Below are 22588 nucleotides of genomic sequence, written 5' to 3'. Positions count from 1 at the left end.
ATCCAGACTTTTTATCTGATGGTCAAACACATTTCAGAGGAGTAAAATATTTAGTGTTAAAAATAAGATCACACGGACTGAGCAATAGTACAGTGGGTAGGATATTTGCCTTGCATACGGTCAACTGGGGTTCAATCCCCAGAATCCCATAGGGTCCCCCAAGCATAGCCAGGAGTAATTCCTCATCACGGAGCCAGGAGTAACCCCTGAGGATCACCAAGTGTAGCTCAGAAACAAACAAACAAATAGATCACAGAGCTGAAAAAGTGACCTAAGCAGGAAAACACTTTGAAACCAACTGTGTCCATACTTGAAGTCAACTGAGCAATGTCAAGTATGACCACAATTTTTTTTAAAACCAGGAACACAGTACAGGGGTTAAATGCTTGCCATGCACACAATCAACTATGGTTCGATCCCTGGCACTGCACTGGTCTGTTAAGCACCACCAGGAGTGATCCCCAAGCACAGGGCAGAAACAAGCCTTGGTCACTGCCAAGTGTAACACAAGCCACCACCATCCCCCAAAAAAACCCATCCAAAACATGGATAATACATCACCACAGACCTCTGAGGACATGACTGAGTTTATTTTCAGGCTCACTGAATTGCTATTTAAGGTAATTAGTACGCTTATATAATAAGCACTACTACCGATAATCACTGTTACATATCATCATCTCTACCTTCATCCCAGAGCTATGTAATATTTTATTAGATTTCTTTAGTTATAAAAATTTTAAGCAGTTTCAAAACAAATACCCAAGTAGCACGAAAGCACTGCAGCCCATATCTGAACTTCCCTAAAATATGAAGTTCCTACAAATCAACTCTTTGGGGGACGGTCATGCACATGTGGAAACATGGATGGGTTCCTCCGCATACTAAGAGAACACTCCATCCTATGAGCTACCTTCCAGTCCCAATTCACTTTTTAAGAAACCAAGGACAGAATTTAAAATCTAGGAAGGATAATAATCAACACACAAAAAAATATGCATGTAAGGCTCATAACCATAAGGCAGTTTTGCTCACTCTAACCATAAGACAAGTTCACAATGAACTACACTAGGAGTTCCCAAAGTCTAAGGAAATGTAGGCTCAAGAGATGGTAAGTGAACTACATGCTGCACAATTACAAGCCTTCAAACGAGATCATGATTATCCTCATCCTTAGAAGAAAGGCAAGATGGAGCTAAAACATAGATGGAGGTAAAGAGATCACCTAAGGGCTGTAAAGAGATCACCTAAGGGCTGTCAAGAGATTAGAACACCAAAAACTCTGAATCACAAAGTGCTTTTACCACCCAAACTCAGGAGTCATTTTGAAAACAGTAATAAAAGAGATCTATCTGCAAAGGCGCCACAACTTTCAAAGTCTCAAAGTGGAGCTAGAGAGCTGAAAAAAATCTATGTAGCATTCCAAGCCTTCGCAGAGAACAGGATAGTTACTCTATGAAAGATATGGGAAGAAGCAACAAAGCAATATTGCTGAAAGTTAACTCCAGAAATAATTAAAGAAAGAAAGCTGGACTAAACAACAAAGAGATCTCGCCACCCTCAAAAAAACTGGCAAGAATGTGAACAAGAAGAAATTTTTTTAGAACCATAGTTCCAAAAACTGGGAACCTGGAGGGACAGCACACACAGATATCCAGAATCTCACTGTTGCTCAGATTTCACATTCCAAGAAAGGAAAAATCGTACTTCTGACCACTAAACATCTGAACTGAACCAAATGAAAAGGTGTTACAAAACCCAAACCCAGATAAAGTTCAAAGAAATCGCCTAAACCTCCATTTCTAATGACCTAACTAAAGAAAAACTGACCCTATTAAAGATCACTCTTAGGGGCCAGAGAAATACAGAGGGTAATGCACTTTGCCTAGCATGTAGCTGACTTAAGTTCAATCCCTGACACACAAACAGATCTCGGGTTCCATTAGAAGTGATCACCAAGCAGGAGTCAGGAATAAATCCTGAGCGTGCAAGGTGTGGCCACCCCCAAAAACGAAACACCAAAAACCTAAGTCTAAATAAGTTCAATCTTATTTACTTAGAATTTTACCTCAGTGTTCTTTTATACACATTGTTCAGCTTAAGAGCAAATAACAAGGAACACAGAATAGTAAGAGAAAGTGATCTACCATAGAAGAAAACTTTCATGGAAACATTCACAAATTATCTGATTTTAAAATAATGATAAAAATACTAAAGAATGTAATGGATGACACAGACATGTATAAAAAAATTGCAGGCTCTTTTGCAGACCACAACACCCAAAAGGAGAGAGAGAACACAAGGGACTGCCCTGCCACAGAGTCAGGGTGGGATGGGGGGATGGGGGTGGGAGGGATATTATCCATGGTGGTGGGAAATGGGCACTGGTGGAGGGATGGGTATCTGATCATTGTGTAATCGAAACCCAAGCACAAAAAATTGTAAATCCACAACTGTACCTTATGGTGTTTCACTAATAATAAAAAAATGGAAAACAAAATTGCAGGCTTTGACTAACACACATTGCTAAAAAGAGTTAAATGGAAAAACCTGGAAATAAACTGAACAATGAGAAATAAAGAAATTCTTTTAAAACAAAATCGAATACCACAGAGGGAAAACAATTTGAGGATTAAAAACAAAAAACTGAATTAGAAGCAAAGGAATATATAAAAGTTGTTTCTGCAGTGCCAAGAATCAAACCCAGGACACTTCACACACCCAAGGTGTGTGCTCTACCACTGAACCACATCCCCAAATGGACAAAAGTAATTTCAGAAGCGGGTGGATAGTCATATCTGGTTCTGCTCAGATCTTACTCCTGGCAGTGCTTGGGGAACCCTATGTGGGATCAGGATTTCAAGTGGGTCCGGTGTTGTGCTTTACCCTCTTGTAACATTTTTCTGGCCCTACAAAAATAATGTTTAGGTATCTGAAATCTTTGAAACATTATAACAATCTAACACACCAGTAGCCAAAGTTTAAAAGGTGAAAGAAAAGTTAAGCAGAAAAAACTGTTTGAAGACAAAATGCCCAAGGGCTTCCAAAAATGGATAAAGATTTCAAACAGCAAAACTTAGCAAAATAAAACACATAGTCAATATACAAAGCCCTAACCATATCATAGCAAAACTACAGAACAAAACCAAATACAATCTTTTGATTGTAACCAAAGGAGGAAAAAGGGGGCTGGGGTGATATGATAGCACAGTGGGTAGGGCATTTGCCTTGCACGCGGCTGACCCGGGTTCCATTCCCAGCATCCCATATGGTTCCCAAGCACTGCCAGGAGTAATTCCTGAGTGCATGAGCCAGGAGTAACCCCTGTGCATCACCAGGTGTAATCCAAAAAGAAGCAAAGGAGGAAAAAGATACAATACACATAAGACACAAATGACTAATTTCTCACTGAACAATCAGGACAAGTAGCAATGGCATAAAATCTCATAAAATAACTCATGGTTGCAAAACCAGTAACCTAGCTCTACTCTAAGACAGAAAGGTCAAAGAATAAAACTCAAACTAGAAAAAGAAAGTAACAAAATGACTAGAGAGACAAAACAGGTTAAGACCTAGGCAATCCAGTTGATCCCTGGTACCACATGCCTGCCTAAGCACTGCTGGCTGTAGATATGGAGCCCCCCACCCCATGCCCACCTCTCCCCAGCTGTGGCCACACAAGCAGTCCTCGAGGGCCTGAGCATTGAGCAGTCTGGCTGTTTGGCTGAGGATCTCTCGGGGTAGGTAGCCCTTTACCCCTAGCATAAAACTTGGTTGGTTCACATACACAAAAATATACTGAAATAGGGGACTGTAGAGATAGTAGAGCGGGTAGTGTACTTGCCTTGCATGCAGCCAACCTGATTTCAATCCTGGCCTCCCATATGGTCCTTTGAGAACCACCAGGAGTAATTCCTGAATGCAGAGCCAGGAATAACCCCTGAACATTGCCAGGTGTGACCCCAAAAACAAAAAGTAAAACTTCCAACTCAAGTCACTTTATCTGTAAAGGCACTCACCAAGCCATTTAACAAAAATACAAATTTTCAGAAAAAGATAATAATTTCACATCTGTTTCAATAAAGTCCAAATTACCTCAATTCCAAAATAAAAGCATTGCAAGAGAGGCTGGTGCAACAGTACAGCAGGGAATGCACTAGCCTTGCACACAGCTGATCTGGGATATATCCCTGGCATCCCATATTGTTCCCCCAGAGTAATCCCTTAGCACTGCCAGGTGTGACTCAAAAACGAAACAATTAAAACAAATTTGACTTCGGCTGAGCATAGCAGATCAGGTAGGCACAGGCCTACACACAGCAAACCCAGTTTGATTTCCGTCACCACATAAAGTTCCCTGAGCACAGAGCCAGAAGACTGAAGCACGGACAAGTGTGGACCAAAAACAAAAACAACAACAAAAAAAAAATAAGAAAACTATAGATAGCATTCATAAATTAATCAATTAGCAAATCAATAAAATATTTAACAAGCCAAGTACAACAACATATTAAAAATGGTAATACATAATGACCAAAAAGTTTTACTGGGAATGTAAGGCTGGCTTAATGTTTTAAAAATAATCCAGATTGGGGCTGGAGTGATAGCACAGTGGGTACGGCGTTGGCCTTGCATGCAGCCGACCCAAGTTCGAGTCCCAGCATCCCATATGGTCCCCTGAGCACCGCGAGGAGTAATTCCTTAGTGCAGAGCCAGGAGTAACCTCTGAGCATTGCCAGGTGTGACCCGAAAAGAAAAATTAAAAATCCAGATAAAATAGAATATTAACATAAGCCCCCACGAATAGCTAAAGCAATTCTTGGGAAAAAGAAAATGGGAGGAATCAACCTCCCTAACTTCAAACTCTACTACAAGGCAGTAATAATTAAAACAGCATAGTACTGGAACAAAGGCAGAGCTGTAGACCAATGGAACAGGGCTGAATATACTGACATCTCCTCCCAAGCATACGAGCATCTAATCTTCAATAAGGGGGCAAGAAAAGTGAAGTGGAGCAGGGAAAGCCTCTTTAACAAATTATGCTGGCAAAACTGGACGGCTACATGCAAAAAACTGGGCTCAGATCTCTGCCTAACTCCATGTACAAAAGTAAGATCTAAGTGGATTAAAGACCTCAAAATCAGACCGGAATCTATAAGATACATTGAGGAAAATGTTGGCAAAACCCTTCATGACATAGAAGCTAATGGTGTCTTCAAAGATGTCACACCGCTGGCCAAGCAAGTGAAAACAGAGATAGACAAATGGGACTATCTTAAACTAAGAAGCTTCTGCACCTCAAAAGAAACAGTGACCAAAATACAAAGACAGTCTACAGAATGGGAAAGGATATTTGCCAACTACACATCTGATAAGGGGTTAATTTCAAGGATATACAAAGTACTGGTTCAACTCCACAAAAAGAAAACATTCAACCCAATCAAAAAATGGGGAAATGAAATGAATAGAAACTTTCACAAAGAAGAAATCCGAATGGCTAAAAGGCACATGAGAAAATGTTCCACATCATTAATCATCAGGGAGATGCAGATCAAAACCACAATGAGATATCACTTCACACCACAGAGACTGGCCCATATCCACAAGAACAAAAGCAACCGGTGCTGGCGAGGATGCAGTGAGAACGGGACACTCCTTCACTGTTGGTGGGAATGCCGACTGGTTCAGCCCTTTTGGAAAACAGTATGGTTGATTCTCAGAAAATTAGAAATTGAGCTCCCATTTGATCCAGCAATACCACTCCTGGGAATATATCCCAGAGAGGCAAAAAAGTATAGTCGAAGTGACATCTGCAATTGCCTGTTTATTGCAGCACTCTTTACAATAGCCAGAATCTGGAAAAAACCTGAGTGCCCAAGAACAGATGACTGGTTAAAGAAACTTTGGTACATTTACACAATGGAGTACTATGTAGCTGTTAGAAAAGATGAAGTTTTTTTTGGGGGGGGTAGACTGGCAGGGTAACACATGGCATGGGGGCTCAAGGGACCATACAGTGACAGGGTTACCATGCCTTCCAGCCCTGAGACATCTCCACAACCAAAGTCCAATTTTAAAAATAAGCAAGATGGGCCAGAGAGCTAGTGCAGAGGTTAAGGTGCTCTGACTCAAGTTCTATCGTCAGCAGAGCACATGGTCCCCCAAACCCTGCCAGGAATGATCCACAAACACTGCAGACATGCTCCCCACCCAAAAAAGAGACAAACTCATTTTTTATAAAAATGATTTTATAAAAAAAATTGTATAAAATAAGATGTGATAGCCAGGACTTAAATTGAAAAAGTCTCAATGAAATAAAAATAAGATGCTTCAAAAAATGATGGCCAGTAACCAAGAAAGTCCTCAATAACATGCATTCAAAAAAAAGTAAATTAAAGTCACAAAACGAATTAAACTAATTTAAAGATATTTCACACTGTAAAATGAGAGAGCAACTGGAGTGACAGTACAGCAGGTAGGGTGCTTGCCTTGCAAGCGGCCAAACTAAATTCAAGCCCCAGCACCCCATATGGACCCCTGAGCACCACCAGGATCTCTGAGTGCAGAGCCAGAAACCCTGAGCACCCCTGGGACGGCCCAAAAAGAAGAGGGGGAGAGGAGGAAAGGGGTGGAGGGAGGAAAGAGAGGGGGATATAGAGGGGGAGAGAAGAGAGGGAGAGAGGGAAAGGGAAGAGAGGGAGAGAGGGAGGGGGAAGAGAGAACCTGACAATATCAAGGGGTATAGGTGGGCCAAAAGAATCCAATAGGTAAAGTGATACTGGCACCTTATATGGTAGGAGTGGTGTGACATTTTGTACTCTTCAACACTTAGATTCTTGAAAATGTTACCGCAATTAAAAATTTTCTTTAGGAACTTGTATTATGACAAATATTGCAAAGGATATAGGGAAACAGAAAAACTCTGTATACAATGCAGGCAGCTATTTAAACTGGTCCAACCACTTCAGAATCAATTTGGCAGTTTCTAAGGGTAAATATACATTTACCCAATGACCTCATAAATATCCTTTTTAGGTCTTTACCCCACAAAAAAAGAAATATTTCCACGAAGAATTCAGTAAGAATACTTAGAGCAGCCACAATCATAAATGCTAAGTTAGAAAGTGTCTGGGACAGGAGAGACAGTACAGCAGGTAAGGTGCTTGCCTCACACACAGCTGACCAGGGTGCAATCCCGGGCACACAGTACAACTCCCCGAGCACTGCCAGGAGTGACCCCTGAGTACAGAATAAGGAATACGACCTGAGTACAGCTGGAGATGGCCCAAAATCCAAACCAAACCAAAACAACAAAAATGTGGCTGCCTTTGTTCAGTAAAAAAAAAAAAATCCAGAAAAGAAAATATGAGAACTTCCTAGAGAATTTCTAAATCCTGTTCTATGGCACAAAGGTTGCTATAACCTTCAAAACTTACTCAAGTGGTATGTTTGCTAATTACAAACTTATACATAAAAACCACAAATTTACATATACTAAATATATATGCATCTATATTTATTCAGTTACCAATACACATGGATAAATCATGATATATCCTTTACACTAAAATACCATATACAGGGATGGGACACAGTTCGGTGTATTCGATTCCTGGCAACACCTGGTCCCCTGAGATCACAGAGCACAGCTCTAGAGGTCCCCAAGCACAGCTGGGTATGGCCTTAGGGGGTGGCCTGGGTAACCTTGGCAATGAAGAGCCATTCGGAAAGCTCCCTGTCCCAAAATAAAAAATACAATATAAGCTTTAGAAAATGAAACAAAAAAAAAAACAACAAAAAAAGAACAAGCCTCATAAATTATACGAACAATCTCCAAATATATTACCAATTATGTGGGGAAAAGAAAAAAGAGAAATACATTAACATGCCGATGCTGGTTAAACATATAAGGAAGAATCACCTAGGGGCTGGAGCAATAGCACAGCTGGTATGGCATTTGCCTTGCACGCAGCCGACCCGGGTACAATTCCCAGCATCCCATATGGTCCCCTGAGCACCACCAAGAGTAATCCCTGAGTGCATGAGCCAGGAGTAACCCCTGAGCATCATAGGGTGTGACCCAAAAAGAAAAAAAAAAAGGAAGAATCACCTGAGAAACAAATTCAGCTCATCATTTCATACATACATAGGGAAACTAAATGTAGAGCCAGAGAGTTGATAGAGCAGTAAGACACCTGCCTTGCTGAAGGCTGATCCAGGTTCAATCCTAACACCACATATGGTCCCCTGAGCACTGCCAGCAGTAATCCCTGAGCACAGAGCCATAAGTAAATCCTGGGCACAGGAATAGCCCAATCCCCAACCAACTCCCCAATTTTTTTTCATTACTTTTTATCTATTTCAGCGGTTACTGTTTGTAAGCCAAAAAAGGTATTCCTAAATAAGGTAACTTGAACATGGTGAGTTTTGATGGAAAAGGCTTACTATCACTCATTTCTCTCATACATTCTCTATTTTCTGGGATGAAGGAAGAACAAAACAACTCCAAGAAACCATTTAGCTCACTCTTGAGTTGCTCTCAACACATATATATAAAGCTGTTGGAGACAAAAGCTTAAGGTTTGGAGGACCAATTAGACATAAATATGTGAAAAATAAATGCAGAATAAGCTCCTTTGGAAAAGTTCTGAACTTCAACATGTATTTGTACACAGCCTATAAACATTTAAGGGAAGGAAATCTTTAATCAAATATTCAAAGACTCTACATACCAAAAACTGTTTTCAGAACCACCAGAATTTGTACTAGGAACCATACATGGTAGTGGTTGTAAATGAGATGTAAAGCATAGAAATCTATGGGGGTAAGAAAAAACAGATAGGAGGATATAACTTGAAAATACACAATAAAAAGAAAAAGGGGAAATATTAATTTGAAAAATGAGAAAACCAAAGTATTATGGATCTGGGATGAAAAATTATTTTAAATCAAAAGGCAGGGAGGGGTCTTAGAGGTAATTTAACGGGTAAGTCACTTGGTCATGCATGTGGCCAATTCCTCTCATACCATCAGAAATGACCCCTGAACTGCTAGGTGTAGACCTCTAACTCTCCAAAATTAAAAAATTCTATTAAAAAAATTAAATAAGACTGCAGCTTTGCACGCTTTAGAGAATATAAAATGTATTTTAAAATCTTTGTATTTATTAATCTCATCAGTGAAAGTGAGGCAATTTTGGTTGAATATTATAATTATACTGTGAGGTATTAAAAAGGGTTAAAAGAGTCAAAGTTTAAGGATGACAACTATTTCAAGATTTACCCACGAAAGAGGATAAAAGTGAACACAAAAGAGACTAGAAGGGCTGGAGCAATAATACAGCAGGGAGGGCGCTTGCCTTGCACGCTGCCAACCCAGGTTTGATCGCTGGCATCCCAAATGGTCCTCCAAGCACGGTCAGGAGTAATTCCTGAATGCAGAAACAGGAGTAGCCCCTAAGCATTGCCCGGTGTGACCCAAAAAGCCCAAAAAAAAGGGGGGGGGGACTACAGGCCCAGGGAGATAGCTCTAGGGGCTGGCGTGCATGCTGCACATGGAGGACACCAGGGTTTGCTCAACACTGTCTACCCTCCCTATTGCCTAATCAAAAGTTGGCTGAACCCTGCCCACCACGACCAAATTTTTAAGCAACTAGAGAAAAGCATGGTTTTATGTTTTGCTTTGTTTCCGCTATTTTGGTTGCGTTTTTCTCTTAAGGAATGGGAGACTCCCCTTGAAGAAGTCTACAGAAAGAGAGAATTAAGAAGAAAAACAGGAATGAGATTACTTTCAGTACTTCCTGCAAAACAGGAACAAAAATGTTTATTTTGATCATCAATGTGAGTAAATGGGCAAAGATTACAACTCTGACATTTTTCTTAAATTTAAAACATATAAGCACACTATGCTTTCTTGCAGTAAGCTACAATGAAAATGTAATCTTTTTAAAAAAAAAAAGCAAGTACAGTAATAGAAAAGAATGCACTCCGTTGCGTAGTAGTAAACAAGAACATGGCTTCAGAATCATAAGCCTTGAGTTTAAATCCTACATGCTGACTAGCTGCATTTTGCCACAACCTAGCTAGCTAGCTATATGACTCTGGGCAAATAACTCGATGCTTCAGTGCCTCAATGTGAACCTGTGAAATGGAGATATCAAGGCTAACTTCCTTCTTAAGAATACAATTTTAGGCAGTAGTGGCAGGAGTAGCGGTAATTAAGAATAGCAGTAATGGTAACATTAGTAATAAATATTTTGTGTTTTAATCCACCAATAGTTAAGAAGGTATGGTTCTTAAAATTTGCGTCATTCCATTTTTCAACTATTGTATTATTAAAGAAATGAGAGGTATACGTGCCTTAGATCACACACAAAATAAGTGGCACAAACTGAAATCTGCTCTATGTAGACATAAAAATCACTTTCACTATAAGACATTATCTTTCCTGTGCTACATCATATCAAGAGCAAAAACTAGACATTTTTTCCTTTAGTACAAACTCAAAACTCAAGCACATCACGAAGTCTATTTCTCTCATTTTCTCTCATTTTTACTGTCTGACAAATTGATTTTCAGTAGACCCCAAAGTTTCCCTTCAGCTAAATAGTCTGTGATTTTATTCAATCACCACATTGGTGATGCACAAACTCATTTTTCAAATATAACCAAGAAAAAACTTTGTTTAAAAAGCAAAAATCGGAAAATTTGATCAAAAAATAAAAGCTTAAATTTTCTTTCACAGAACTTCACATTATCAAAAAGCAATAATGTTAAGAGACCATTATCTACATTTTACTATCAAGTATGACTAAGCAAATGTTTGACATCAGTCTTATTAAGTATTTCAAGCCGACAAACTTAGCACTGATATCTTCAATACCTTACAAGAAAAACTGAAAACCCTGAAATACCTGCAATAACCAAATTTCATGTAAAGAAAGTAATCGGGTTTTTTTTTAACGTCAACCTGAAAACTATCCTCTGTTGGCTTCCCCCAATCTTTCAATAACAACAAAATCCTTAACATGACTCGACAAACACCCATGTGATCTGGCTCCCTCTCTCCAAAGTTATTATTCAATGCTGTTATTCCCCTTCTCTTGCTTTAAATTTCTTTCAATTCCAAAACTTTTTTTTTTGTCATTTTTTTGGGTTTTCCTATAACCTTTTCCAAAGCCTAGATGGGAGGCAGGAGAGAGTATACAGGAATTAAGGCAAGCACTTGCCTTGCACAAGGCCATCAATTAGATCCCCTGCACCCTACCACAGTATAGGATCCCCCTCACATCTCCAGGAGTGACTGCAGAGTGTAGTGCAAGGAGTAAGCCCAAGAAGTACCAGGTTTGGTCCAAAAACAAACCAAAAAAATAAAATGCTCCCTTAGTACCTCCATTCACAAACTTTTTTGGGGGAGGGAGGTTGGGGTGGGAGGGGGGTTGGGCCCATTACCTGGTGATGCTCAGGGGTTACTCCTGGCTCTGTGTTCAGGACTTACCTCCTGGCAGGGCCTCAGGGGACCATATGGGAGGCTGGGGATGAAACCCATGTTGGCCATATACAACGCAAGTACCCAACCCACTGTACTATCTCTTCAGCCCCTCACTCTCAAAGTTCTAGCAAAGTACTCTTCATCCTTCCCGGCTGAAACTAAATGTCATCAGCCAGGAAAGCCATTCTAAACTCCTTAGACATATACTTCAACAGCAATCGGTACTCACTAGACCTGTAATTACACATTCAGCATGTCTTCCCTGCTAAACAGTAAAGAACATGAAGATAGTCATTTTATGTTGATTCTCGTTTCCATAATATCTAACACACACTGCTTAGCACACAGAGCAGATCTGCAATAAATGTTATAAATGTTTGCTATATTAATATATTCAAATGTATGGATAAAATAATTTACTTATTAGCACCAGTAGTATAAAAAGGCCCTCAAGTTTGTGGTCTTTTTTTTTTAATTTTTAATTTCGGTTTGGGAGTCCCATCCAGCAGAGTTCAGAAGCTAGCTGGCCACTCCTAGCAGTGCTCATGCTCAGAGGGAACCAAGCCATCTGAGAGATGAAACCTATGGCGCCCATATGCAAAGCCCGTGCCACAGCCCTTTGAAAGCAACTCCCAGACCTCTATGTATTTACCAAATTTACCACTTTAAGTTTTCTCCTTTTGGGGATGGGGGGGGGGGGGCGTGTGGTTTGTGGACCAGCTTACTCCTGGACCATAAGCTCAAGGATCAGTTCTGTTGGGGCACCATATGTGGTGCTGCGAATTGATGCTAAGTCAGTTGTAAGTCAGCTGCGTACAACACAAGCAAGCACCTTGCCTACTGTTCCATAGTTCAAGTCCCCCTCCAAAGTTTTAAGTTACATCTTATGCACTTTCAAATGCTTCTCAAATACATGCTATTTAGCAAAGTTTAAAGAAAGGGGGGAAATAACCGTTAATACATCTTGAGGTCTTTAACAGGTCTTAATCTGAATACGTTTTTTGTAAGTCAGTCACTATCTAAAATGAGTCAATTACAATGATAGTTGGAAATGATCACTCTAGACAAGAATTGATGCTGAGAGAAGGTAAAGGTATATTAGACATGTGATAACCAGTCAGTACCTGTATTACAAAGGGGAGGAGGAACGAGGGGAGAGGGAGGAACGAGGGGAGAGGGAGAGGGAGAGACAGACACATCCCTGGCAGGAGGGAAACAGAATTTGGTGGTTGGAAATGTACACTGATGAAGAGATGTACACTGTTTGACTGAAACCCAGTTATGAATACTCTGTAACTGTGTATCTCACAGTGGTTCAATTAAAAAAAAAAAGTCAAATAGAAGTAAGACCAAGATAAGGGCTTAAATTTACAACTATGAACATTGTAAAAGGCCCAATCCCAACTCCCATCATTGTTTGCACTCCACTAGTGGTAGTGCCTGATTCATTCCAACTGTAATGACTGCAATGTAACAATCTCTGAGTAGGTGATACATTGAGTACACTTTACAAAAAACTAAATAAAGACACTAAGTATATATATATTAAGGATCACTTGTATCACCTGTCCTCCCTTTGATATACATTAAGTATACATACTAAGTGACTTTCATCTTTAAGGCTAGGGGGAAAAGGGAAATAAGGATTTAAAAACTCAAGGCTTAAAAGAATGCTATTTCAACTTAAAATATTTTACAGTTTACTATTCACCTAATACTGACTGTGTACTAATGAGGCCTTTCTTTTTTTTTTTTTAAATAAAATGGCTTCTTTCCCCCATTCAGAGCCGGTGAGCAAAGCAGCCTATCCAGCACCCAACACCTTGAAGAGTGGATACAGCATGCCCAGGAGGCCACTGCGAACCTGGTGCTGCCTCTTCAACTACAGGTCCACTGAGGCCCACTCCCACCTCACCAAGACAGGGCTTCTATCCGCAGCAGCCTGCTCTGGAGAAACCACTCTGTGAGGTCACCACACGAACAGGGACCGTACCTGCCTGCTTGTCTCCTGCGTCACGCAGTCTTCAGTGACAGTTTTCCTCCTATCTCACAGTTCACACGCTCTTCCTATCTACACACTCTCCTGGGGGCAATTTCCGACTCTTTCTATGTGACTCCAAGTTTCTCTGACCTGAGTTCCAGACTATTTCCAAATACTAGTGCTCATATCCAGCCACCCTACCTTCTTCCCTCCATCTGTTCTTTCCAGCCTAACTCTGCCATGAAACAGCTGCTTAGGATCACATCTTAAGTCCTAAGTCATTTTCCCTTTCCTCATCTCCCATATTCAATCCATCAAGATGTCTATCAGCTTTACTTAAAAAACATTTGGTTCTGTCTACACTGTCACTCGAACACAAACTACCTTCATCTCTGTCTGTTAGTGCCCTCCTGAATGGTCTCCTTATTTCCATCTCCACAATTGCTCCTCGCCTGCTTTAAATCATCTCATGTCCACCCTTTATAAGCTAAAGCCTTTTTCCCCCCAGCTTTTTGGGTCACACCAGCGATGCTTAGTGATTACTTCTGGTTCTATACTCAGACATTACTCCTGGCAGTGATCCGGGGACAATATGGAATGCTGGGGATAGAACAAGGGTGGGCCATGTGTAAGGCAAACGCCCTAACTGCTGTAGTATCTCTATGGCCACAATAAATCCTTATTCTTGACCACAGCCTGAATGATCCAACATTACTGGCTCCTGCTTGCTTTTCTGACTTGGTGGCTTTTTATGCTCTTCCCATCACGAAGGGCCATATTGCCACAAATGTTCCTTCTCTTGGAACCCACCACTATCATTCCTTCTCTAGAGCCTTCGCACTTGCTGCAACCTTCCCTAAACGTTGTTGTTAGGGGAAGGAGGTAAAGAAACATGCAATTTCTTTACCTCCTTGGACATTTCTAATACATCACCTCTTCTGAGAAGCCTTCTAAGCACTCTCTGAAATGATCCTCTATTACTATTACAAACATCAATGTGCTTTGCCTTACTTGTCTCCTAAATTTTGACAGTGGAATTGGAAAGACCTATCCCAAAACTGCGATTTACCTTACTTGCTCTTACATCTCGACAGTGGAATTAAGTCCTGCCCCAAAGCCTCCCACAGTAAAGGAGGTGCTTAGTAAATGTCCAAGGTGCATTTTAAGGTCCTGTAATCAGTCCTGTCGTTTTAAAGCACTAGTCAAGATGCTACCGCTCCTCCCTTTAACGTTTCAAGAGATGCATCTTTTAAAAGACTCGCTGAATTTTCTCAAATGAAGACGTTGCGGCAGTCTGAACCCTCCCCGGTCCTACACACTGGAGGAGTCGTGGCACTCCAAAGCTGCTGGAGACGCCATATGGTCACACTGCATTTTCTTCCTCTCGCCAAGCCAAGCGCGTCGCGTAGGTGGGCGAAGGGAATTTTACTGGGTACCTTCCCACCTGTTACTTCTCCAATTAGAAAAGGCGCACTTCCCTTGCTTTCCGAGTCTGTACGTAGGTTAAAAAGAGAGAGCGGGAGCGAGAGAGAGAGAGAGAGAGAGAGAGAGAGAGAGAGAGAGAGAAAGTGTTCCAATCTCCTAGGGCTTCCATTAAAAAAAAAAAAGACGTAATATAATCCAGGGTGGGCAGGGATTCAGATTCCCTACAAGAAACGATCTGATGGGAGGTCCCAAACCGGAGACAGAAAGAAGAGGGAGAGCGGAAGAAGAGGTTCGAAGGGGGAAAGGGGAGGGTAAGGGGGGGGGGGGGGGAGAGAGAGAGAGATTCGTGTGCATGGCTGGGCAGGGGAGGGACGGATGGGGGGGTCAGTACATATAACGGGAAAACAGTCGCAGCCGACATCCATCTGTTGGAGGCTCAAACGGAGTGACAAAAGAGAAAGAAAGAAAGAAAGAAAGAAAGAAAGAAAGAAAGAAAGAAAGAGAAAGAGAGAGAGAGAGAGAGAGAGAGAGAGAGAGAGAGAGAGAGAGAGAGAGAAGAAAGACAGACAGGCTTTCGGGTGTGTATCCTGAAACCCAGGGCAAGGGTGGAAGAAGAGGACCAGGAGGAGGAGGAGGAGGAAGAGGACGACGAGGATGAGGAGGAGCAAGAGCGGGAGCGGGAGCGGGAGCGGGAGCAGGAGCAGGAGCAGGAGCAGGAGCAGGAGGAACAGGAGCAGGAGGAACAGGAGCAGCAGGAGCAGCGGGAGCAGCGGGAGCAGCGGGAGCAGCAGCAGCAGCAGCAGCAGCAGCAGCAGCAGCAGCAGCAGCAGCAGCAGCAGCAGCAGCAGCAGCAGCGAGCCCCTGAGCCCTCCGTTCGCCGCTCCGTCCTCCATCGCAGGAACTTGGGGGGATGGAGGCACCAGCACGCTCCGGGATGTCCGCCCTCTCCCCCAATTCCCCATCCCTGCAAGGAGCTGGCCGCCGCCCCCACCACCCACCCACCCACACACACACACACACACACACACACACTACTCACATGGGCTCCAGAGTCTTGCTGAGCCAGGACTTGAGCGCCTCGAAGTTTTCGATGATCATCTTCGAAACCATCCAGGGCGGCCCCGAGGCCCGGCGCCGCTCGTCCGCCCGCCCCGGTCGCGGCCGCTCCGGCCGCCGCGGCCCCCGCCCCCGCCTCCGCGCGCCGCCCGCGTGGGCCGCGGTGGGAGGCGCCGGCTGGCAGGTACCGGCGGGCCGTTCGCGGGGGGCGGGGGGGGCCACAGGCCGGGCGTTCCCGGGAGGGGGGGTGCGACTCCCCCCTACACACACACACACACACGCACACGCGCACACACACACACGCAGACACACGCACGCAGCCCAGCGCCGGGCTAGCGCGGCAGCAACGGTCCGGCCCGGGCCCTCCCCTTTCCCTCCAAGCCCCGGCGCGGCTCGGGAGACGCGGACACGGCGGCGGCGGCGACACGCGCCGCGGGCCCGGGCTCTCGCGCTCGGCCTCGGGACCACCCCCCCACCCCACCCCAGGCGCGGGCGGGCGGGCAACGACGAAGAGGCACCCGGGCAGAAAGCGACGACGAAGGGCGGCTCAATGGGAACGATTCGGGGGGTCGTTCCCCGGCTCCCAGCACCCCCAAGAAGATGGCTGCCGCGAAGTCTCGCGAGACAGGGCTCCAGTCTCGCGGTGGCGCCCGGCGCCTGCCGGGAAGAGACGTAAGAGCGTTCGGGAGAGCGCGCGGGGCGAGGTGCGGGCGGTGGGGTTTCGGGGGGCGAGTTGGTACGGCTCCCCGCGGCCCGGGCGCCTCGTTGGGCTGGGGGACCGGAAAGGCCTTTGCTCTCGCACGGCCGTTGGCGCCGGGTTCGTTAGCGCACGGGCGCGGGGCGTCCCGGTGGCGCAGGTCTGAGCGCTGCGTCGCCCCATGCCTGGCCCCGTTGCAGCCAGGGGCACCCTAGGGCGCAGGTCTGTGCCCCTGCAGCCACCGTTTCCCTCCGAAGCCCTGCAGGCCCATCCTCGGCTCGGTGTGTGCTAGGGATGAGATTGTGGGGACACGCGCTGCACGGAGCGATGGCGTTCCCACTCCCCAGGGTTAGGTTCTTGTCCACAATCCCCCCCCCCCCCCCCCCCGCCGACCCCGACTTGGTTGGCAAAGCGCTAAAAGACACAGGGATCCCCGCAAGGGAAAGGTGAGGAAGCCTAGTTCACCCATCATTTCCAGCCATTGACATTATTGCTCCCCCTCCCCCCACGCTATAGGTCAGCCAAGTGGTCCCTATCGCTAATAGTACTTTAGTGTTATTTGACCATTTTTGTTTTGTTTTTATGGTGCAAAGCCATTCCCTGATAGGCATAGAGAGAGAGAGGAAGTGCGCCTTGCAGCATGGTCGTAAGACAAGTTTGATTTCTGTCGGAGTTACTCTATTAACTTCTTTATTACCGTGAAGATACTACGTAGACTTCCACAAAAGGTCTGGTACTCATAAACTATAATGGGATGGAAATAATTCACAATCTAAAGACACGCCGACCAATAAAAGCTCTTTATGGCAGGCAGTGGTAAATGAAATTGCCTGTTAGCGCTGTTTATAATTTCCCAGAGAGGCGTGTGTCCTTAAGCAACAAGTGGAGAATATCCCACACACCCCGACTTTAAAAATAGAGCGCATAGAGTAGGATGCAAATTAGAATCCAACTCTTCAGAGTATGCTGGATAAAATGATCTAGCTCATCTCTTGAGTGAACCAGATGCAAGAGGGCAAATATTGCTTGATGCCGCTAAGATGAGTACCTAAGGTCTTAGGAGTAGCCGGACTCCTAGGCGCAGGAGGCAGAATGAAGTTTCCAAGGATTGGAAGGTTCGGGGAAAATGGGGGGTTAGTTTTTAATGCATCGAGTTTCAGCTGAGGATGGCAAAAAAAAAAAAAAGTCCTAGAAAATGACCATAATGATTGTTGCCTGACAACATGAATGTACCCAGAAGTGACCCTTGGCCGTGCTCAGGGAAACATGGAAGTGCCTGAAGTGAACCAAGCTTGGCCACCATTGCAATGCAAGCCTCTTAACCCCTGTACTATCTCTACAGCCTCTCTTATTTTTATAAATTAAAATTAACAAAATCTAAACATCCCTTCTAGCCCAGTTCTTAAAGCTATTCCTGTCACCATATTTTTTAATTTCAGATTTATTTATTGATTTTCATCTTAGAAAAACATAATCTCCAGGTCTTACCACCAACTAAAAAGAAAAAATAAAGAACTCCTCAGGGTTGCATGTACAGGAGCATAGAATTTGAGGGCAGGCAGGAAATGCATAGAGTCACCACCTCAAATTAATGTAATCTTTTCCAAGAGATTCTAATAGACCTTTGGCCTGTGTAGCACTGTTTTTGTTTCTTTCTTTGGCTGATTTTTGTTTTCTTTTTTGGTTTGAGGTTTGCTTTTTTTTTTTTATTTGGCTTTAGTGCAGCAGAAACTGATTCTGAATCATCACACAAACAATCCAAGTTCTCTACCACTAAACCATGTATCTGGCCACTAGCATTTTTAAAAAATTTACATATTTTTCATCTTCCATGTAATGCTCTAAATCAAATTCCTGTGTCCTCTTTTTTGATAACTACAGCTTCGTAAGTTATTTCTTTTATCTCCAGTTTTTAACTCTTAAATTCTTTATTCAATGAATATTAACTGAAGATTTTCTGTAACTATTCCTTACAGTGGTGTATACACGCCCCCACCCACCCCCCCAAAAAAAGACATATGCCTTAGGGAATTTTGAACCTAATATAGAAAGAACATTTATCAAATCAATTTTTAGGGAATTTTTTTATGATTTTCAATATTATTAGGCATAAAATAAAATAGAAATACGAACCATTATACAAACAGACTTGGAAAGCTCAATCACGGTTTCTCTAAGGACAGAATATTCTCATATTAAGAAAAGTAAATAATAAGTAGAGTTATTCATGTGAAACAAGATTGAGAAGGAAATATTCCAGACAGTATAATAGCCTGTGGGAAGTTCCTGAGTTAAGAAACAACCAGGATCTTCCAAAAGGTCAGAGATATGTGAGAGGATATCAGGTTAGGTAAACAAGAACCTGATTCATCTTTTCAACTAGACTTTTTAACTATTTTAACTAATTTTCTAAAACTCTGTCCTTAGGTAATTCAAGAAAAGCACATCAGCATTTGCTCACAGTTTATACTGGAAGCCCTGGACAGGCTACCTGTTCCCTCTTAGGAGAATCAAAGAACTTGTGGTAAAAATAAAATAGAGGGACAATCACCAGCTCTTCAGTGGTCACTTTGTTTATATCTGTAGTTGATAAAAACAACTCCATGTCTTGCTCTGAGATGCTGTGGAACACTTTATGGTGTGGTCGCTAATAATCATAATATTAAAAAGACATGTCATGGATATTCGTCTGTGTTACATGTTCACGCACATGCACACACACAGTCTCCTGTACAAACTGCCACAGATGATTGCAGATAAATACAAATTTCAGTATCTGAAGGAAAATACAGGTAATATTAAAAACCATCTGGCAGGGGGCTGGAGAGATAGCTCAGCGGGTAGGGCGTTTGCGTTGTACGTGGCCGACCTGAGTTCAATTCCCAGCATCCCATATGGTCCCCTGAGTACCGCCAGGAGTAACTCCTGAGTGCAGAGCCAGGAGTAACCCCTGTGCATCGCCAGGTGTGACCCAAAAAGAAAAGAAAGAAAAAAACCATCTGGCAGTGAGGTGTGATGCTATCAAAATAATTTAAAATGGGGTTAAAAAAATTTTTTTAAATGGGTTAAAGAAAGGTGGAGTATCAGTAAGCTAAGATGGACCATTATAGAAGCTGGACAATTTGAAAGATAACACTTATTTTGATGTTTCATATTCACTTAAAATGTTCCATAATTTTAAAAAAATTCTGAAACATAAAGCAGGGCAGAGCCAGAGAGATAGTGTACGGATTAAGGTGCTTGCCTTGTGCTTGCCCTGCACACATTTGGTCCTAGTTCTGTAACTGTTACTGTATATAGTCCCTTAGGAGTGACCCCTAAGCACAGAGCCTGAATAAGCCCTGAGTACCACCTGCTGTGGTCAAACAGCCTCCCACCCCACCTCCAAAGAACTCAGGGAAACAAGGAAACTAAAAGATCCCTGCTTATGACTAATAAACTGGATAGAACACAGGCAACAAGAGGGCAGAAATCTTGCCTGATTTTTTTTACCTGTCATTTTTATTGAGTCATCATGAACTACAAACTTCTGCATTATTGCATTTAAGGCCCATAATGTTCCATATCAATCCCTTCACCAGTGTCCACTTCCCTCCACCAATGTACGCCATTTCTCTTTCTTCTTGCTTCTGTGGCAGGTGCTTTTGTGGGGAGGATTTGTCTTGTGGGGAGACACCAGTGTTTCTTAGTTCTTACTCCTAACTCTTCCACTCAGGGATCATTCTTGGAAGTGCTCATATGAAGTGAAGGGGCCAAATGAAGTGCCAGGGATTGAACCCAGGTCCATCACATTCAAGCTACATTCAAGTGCTTTACTCATTGCACCATATCTCCAGCCTACCTCACCTAATTTTATTACAATTTTCTCTTATTCCTAAAGACATTTCTAGAACACAGTAGGCTCTCAGTACTTTTCTGTTGAATAACCGAACATTGAGGAACAAAACCAAGAGAGTGAGAGTCTGATAGCTTAGCCTGAAAGTCAGGACTGGGGAATTCCTCTGTCTGCACTGCTACCTCAAACCATTCCATCAGCTCTTCTATGAATTAAAAACCACAAGGAAACCACACTAAAAGAAGCACAGAAGATTCACAGATTTAACCTTTCAATTCCATGAGAAGTCAATATTTGCGTGTTTTTCATCTTTCATCATGCTTTTCATCCTTCTAGAACTTCTATGCGGGCTCTATCATTTTGTTTAATTCATTTATTTTTTTTTAATTTTTATTAGTGAGACACCATGAGGTACAGTTTTAGACTTACAAATTTTTGTGCTTGGGTTTGTTTCATTCATTTTTGCAACAAATACTGAGGTCTCTTTCAAGACAAAAGTTGGATGAAAACCACATATACTCTGGTCACTTCTCCCCTCCTTTATTCTCTGATTATTAGAAGTGAGAGGAGGAATAAACTTTTGAAGGTTCATCTTTACATTCTGTTCTTGTTATTTGCCTTGGGACAAGACTGTCTATTAAAAAGGTAATGACATCAAGAACTTTAAGTAGGGCTTTTGAAATTCAAACTAAACTCACACATACCAGGGGTCAGAATTCCAGTGGAGGAAAATGACCTAACTCAGAAGCAACAACAGAGATCAGATACAAAGAAATGCCCGCATGAGACACTAAAGTTTTAAAGCTATACTGTGCATACCAGAACACTGAGCGTGTGTGGGTATTGAGCACTTAAAATGTGATTTGCTTAAGTTGAAATGATCTATATATGTGAAAAACATACCATATTTCAAAGACTTAGAACCCAATAAATATTTGAATTTGACATTGATGTGCTGATATTTCAGATAAATTAGGAAAACCAAATATTAGTTTCACCAAATTCTTTTTTATCGTGGTAATACAGCTATTAGAAGCTTTAAAAAGTATACAAGTAGGTGTAGAAGAGAGAGCTCAATGGGCTGAGTGCATGCTTTGCTCAATCTCCTCTGAGCCACGTGGTTTCACGAGTACTTCCAGAGCACCAGTGGATGTGCATTTCCCCTAAACCCAAAAGTACACAAGTGCTTCAAATTGTGTTTTCCTTGGATGTTGCTTTTCTGAAATGGAAGAACTTGTATTTCCTACTGTGGAATAAAATAAAGTTCAGTGTATCAATAATACATCTCCCAATACTAGTGCTCTATTATTTTGGTATTTTGGCATCTTTTATATTAAAATACTGCTGAGAACATGTATTGGCATTTGATCATTTTGGAGGGAGGATACTTTTGTGGTAGGAGAGAGGAATATTCGAGGACCTGCAGAAGGCCACAAGCATTCAGGGCAAAATGGGGGCTGCTCCCCTTTCCTCTGAATTCCCTAAGGATGACTATTTACCAATAGTGAAGTGTTTCTGGGAATGTGAGGCCCTCTAACTTCCAGTTCCTCCCTCAAGATGATATGGAGGAGAACACAGATTCTAGTTCATAAGGGAAGAACTGGGGAAGGACTGGGGAGATTGCTCAAGTAGCCGAGTTCATGCCCTGAATTTAATCTCTGGCATGGCATGATGGCCCCCGAGCACTGCAGGGCTTGAGCACCATCACCAGACCCAAGCATCTAACTGACAGACCTACATTGCTGGGCTTACATTGCCAGAGTTGCTCCTTTCAGTTCCAGCAAACTGCCTATCCCCAATTCTCAGCTGCGCTGCTGGGCCACTCAGAAATGTAAGGAGGGAGAGAGTGAGGGAGAGAGAGAAAGAAGGAAGGAAAAATAGAAAGGGAGGAAGGGAGCAGAATGGAAAATATTCATATATTTAGGCTGACTTTGGGGGGGGGGCATAATTGACCTGCATCATGTAAACATGAGTGACTTTTGGAGAATGTATGCAGGAGGAAAGAGCATATAGGGGAATGTGAGAAGAGAGAGCTTTGTAATTGTCTAGGCAAGATGGAAAGTGTTAAGGTGTCAGTCTTTAAATGATAGGTATTTCAGCAGGC

The 22588-nt window shown here is 42.8% G+C and overlaps 1 protein-coding gene across 12 annotated transcripts in view; it reads right to left on the bottom strand.

The window, feature by feature from the left end:
- The window catches only part of RBM26 (RNA binding motif protein 26), a 93242-nt gene extending 77156 nt beyond the window's left edge, over positions 1–16086 (bottom strand). For all 12 annotated transcript variants that reach the window (XM_056110053.1, XM_056110054.1, XM_056110055.1 and 9 more), the window contains exon 1: positions 15936–16086. In XM_056110053.1, the coding sequence (XP_055966028.1) occupies positions 15936–16006 (71 nt within the window). In that variant the 5' untranslated portion in view covers positions 16007–16086. The remainder of the gene's footprint in view (positions 1–15935) is intronic.
- Positions 16087–22588: the final 6502 nt, after the last annotated feature.

The sequence above is a fragment of the Sorex fumeus genome, unplaced genomic scaffold (assembly GCF_029834395.1).
Source record: "Sorex fumeus unplaced genomic scaffold, SorFum_2.1 ptg000008l, whole genome shotgun sequence".
NCBI lineage: Eukaryota > Metazoa > Chordata > Mammalia > Eulipotyphla > Soricidae > Sorex > Sorex fumeus.
This window is presented reverse-complemented; position numbering and strand designations above follow the sequence as displayed.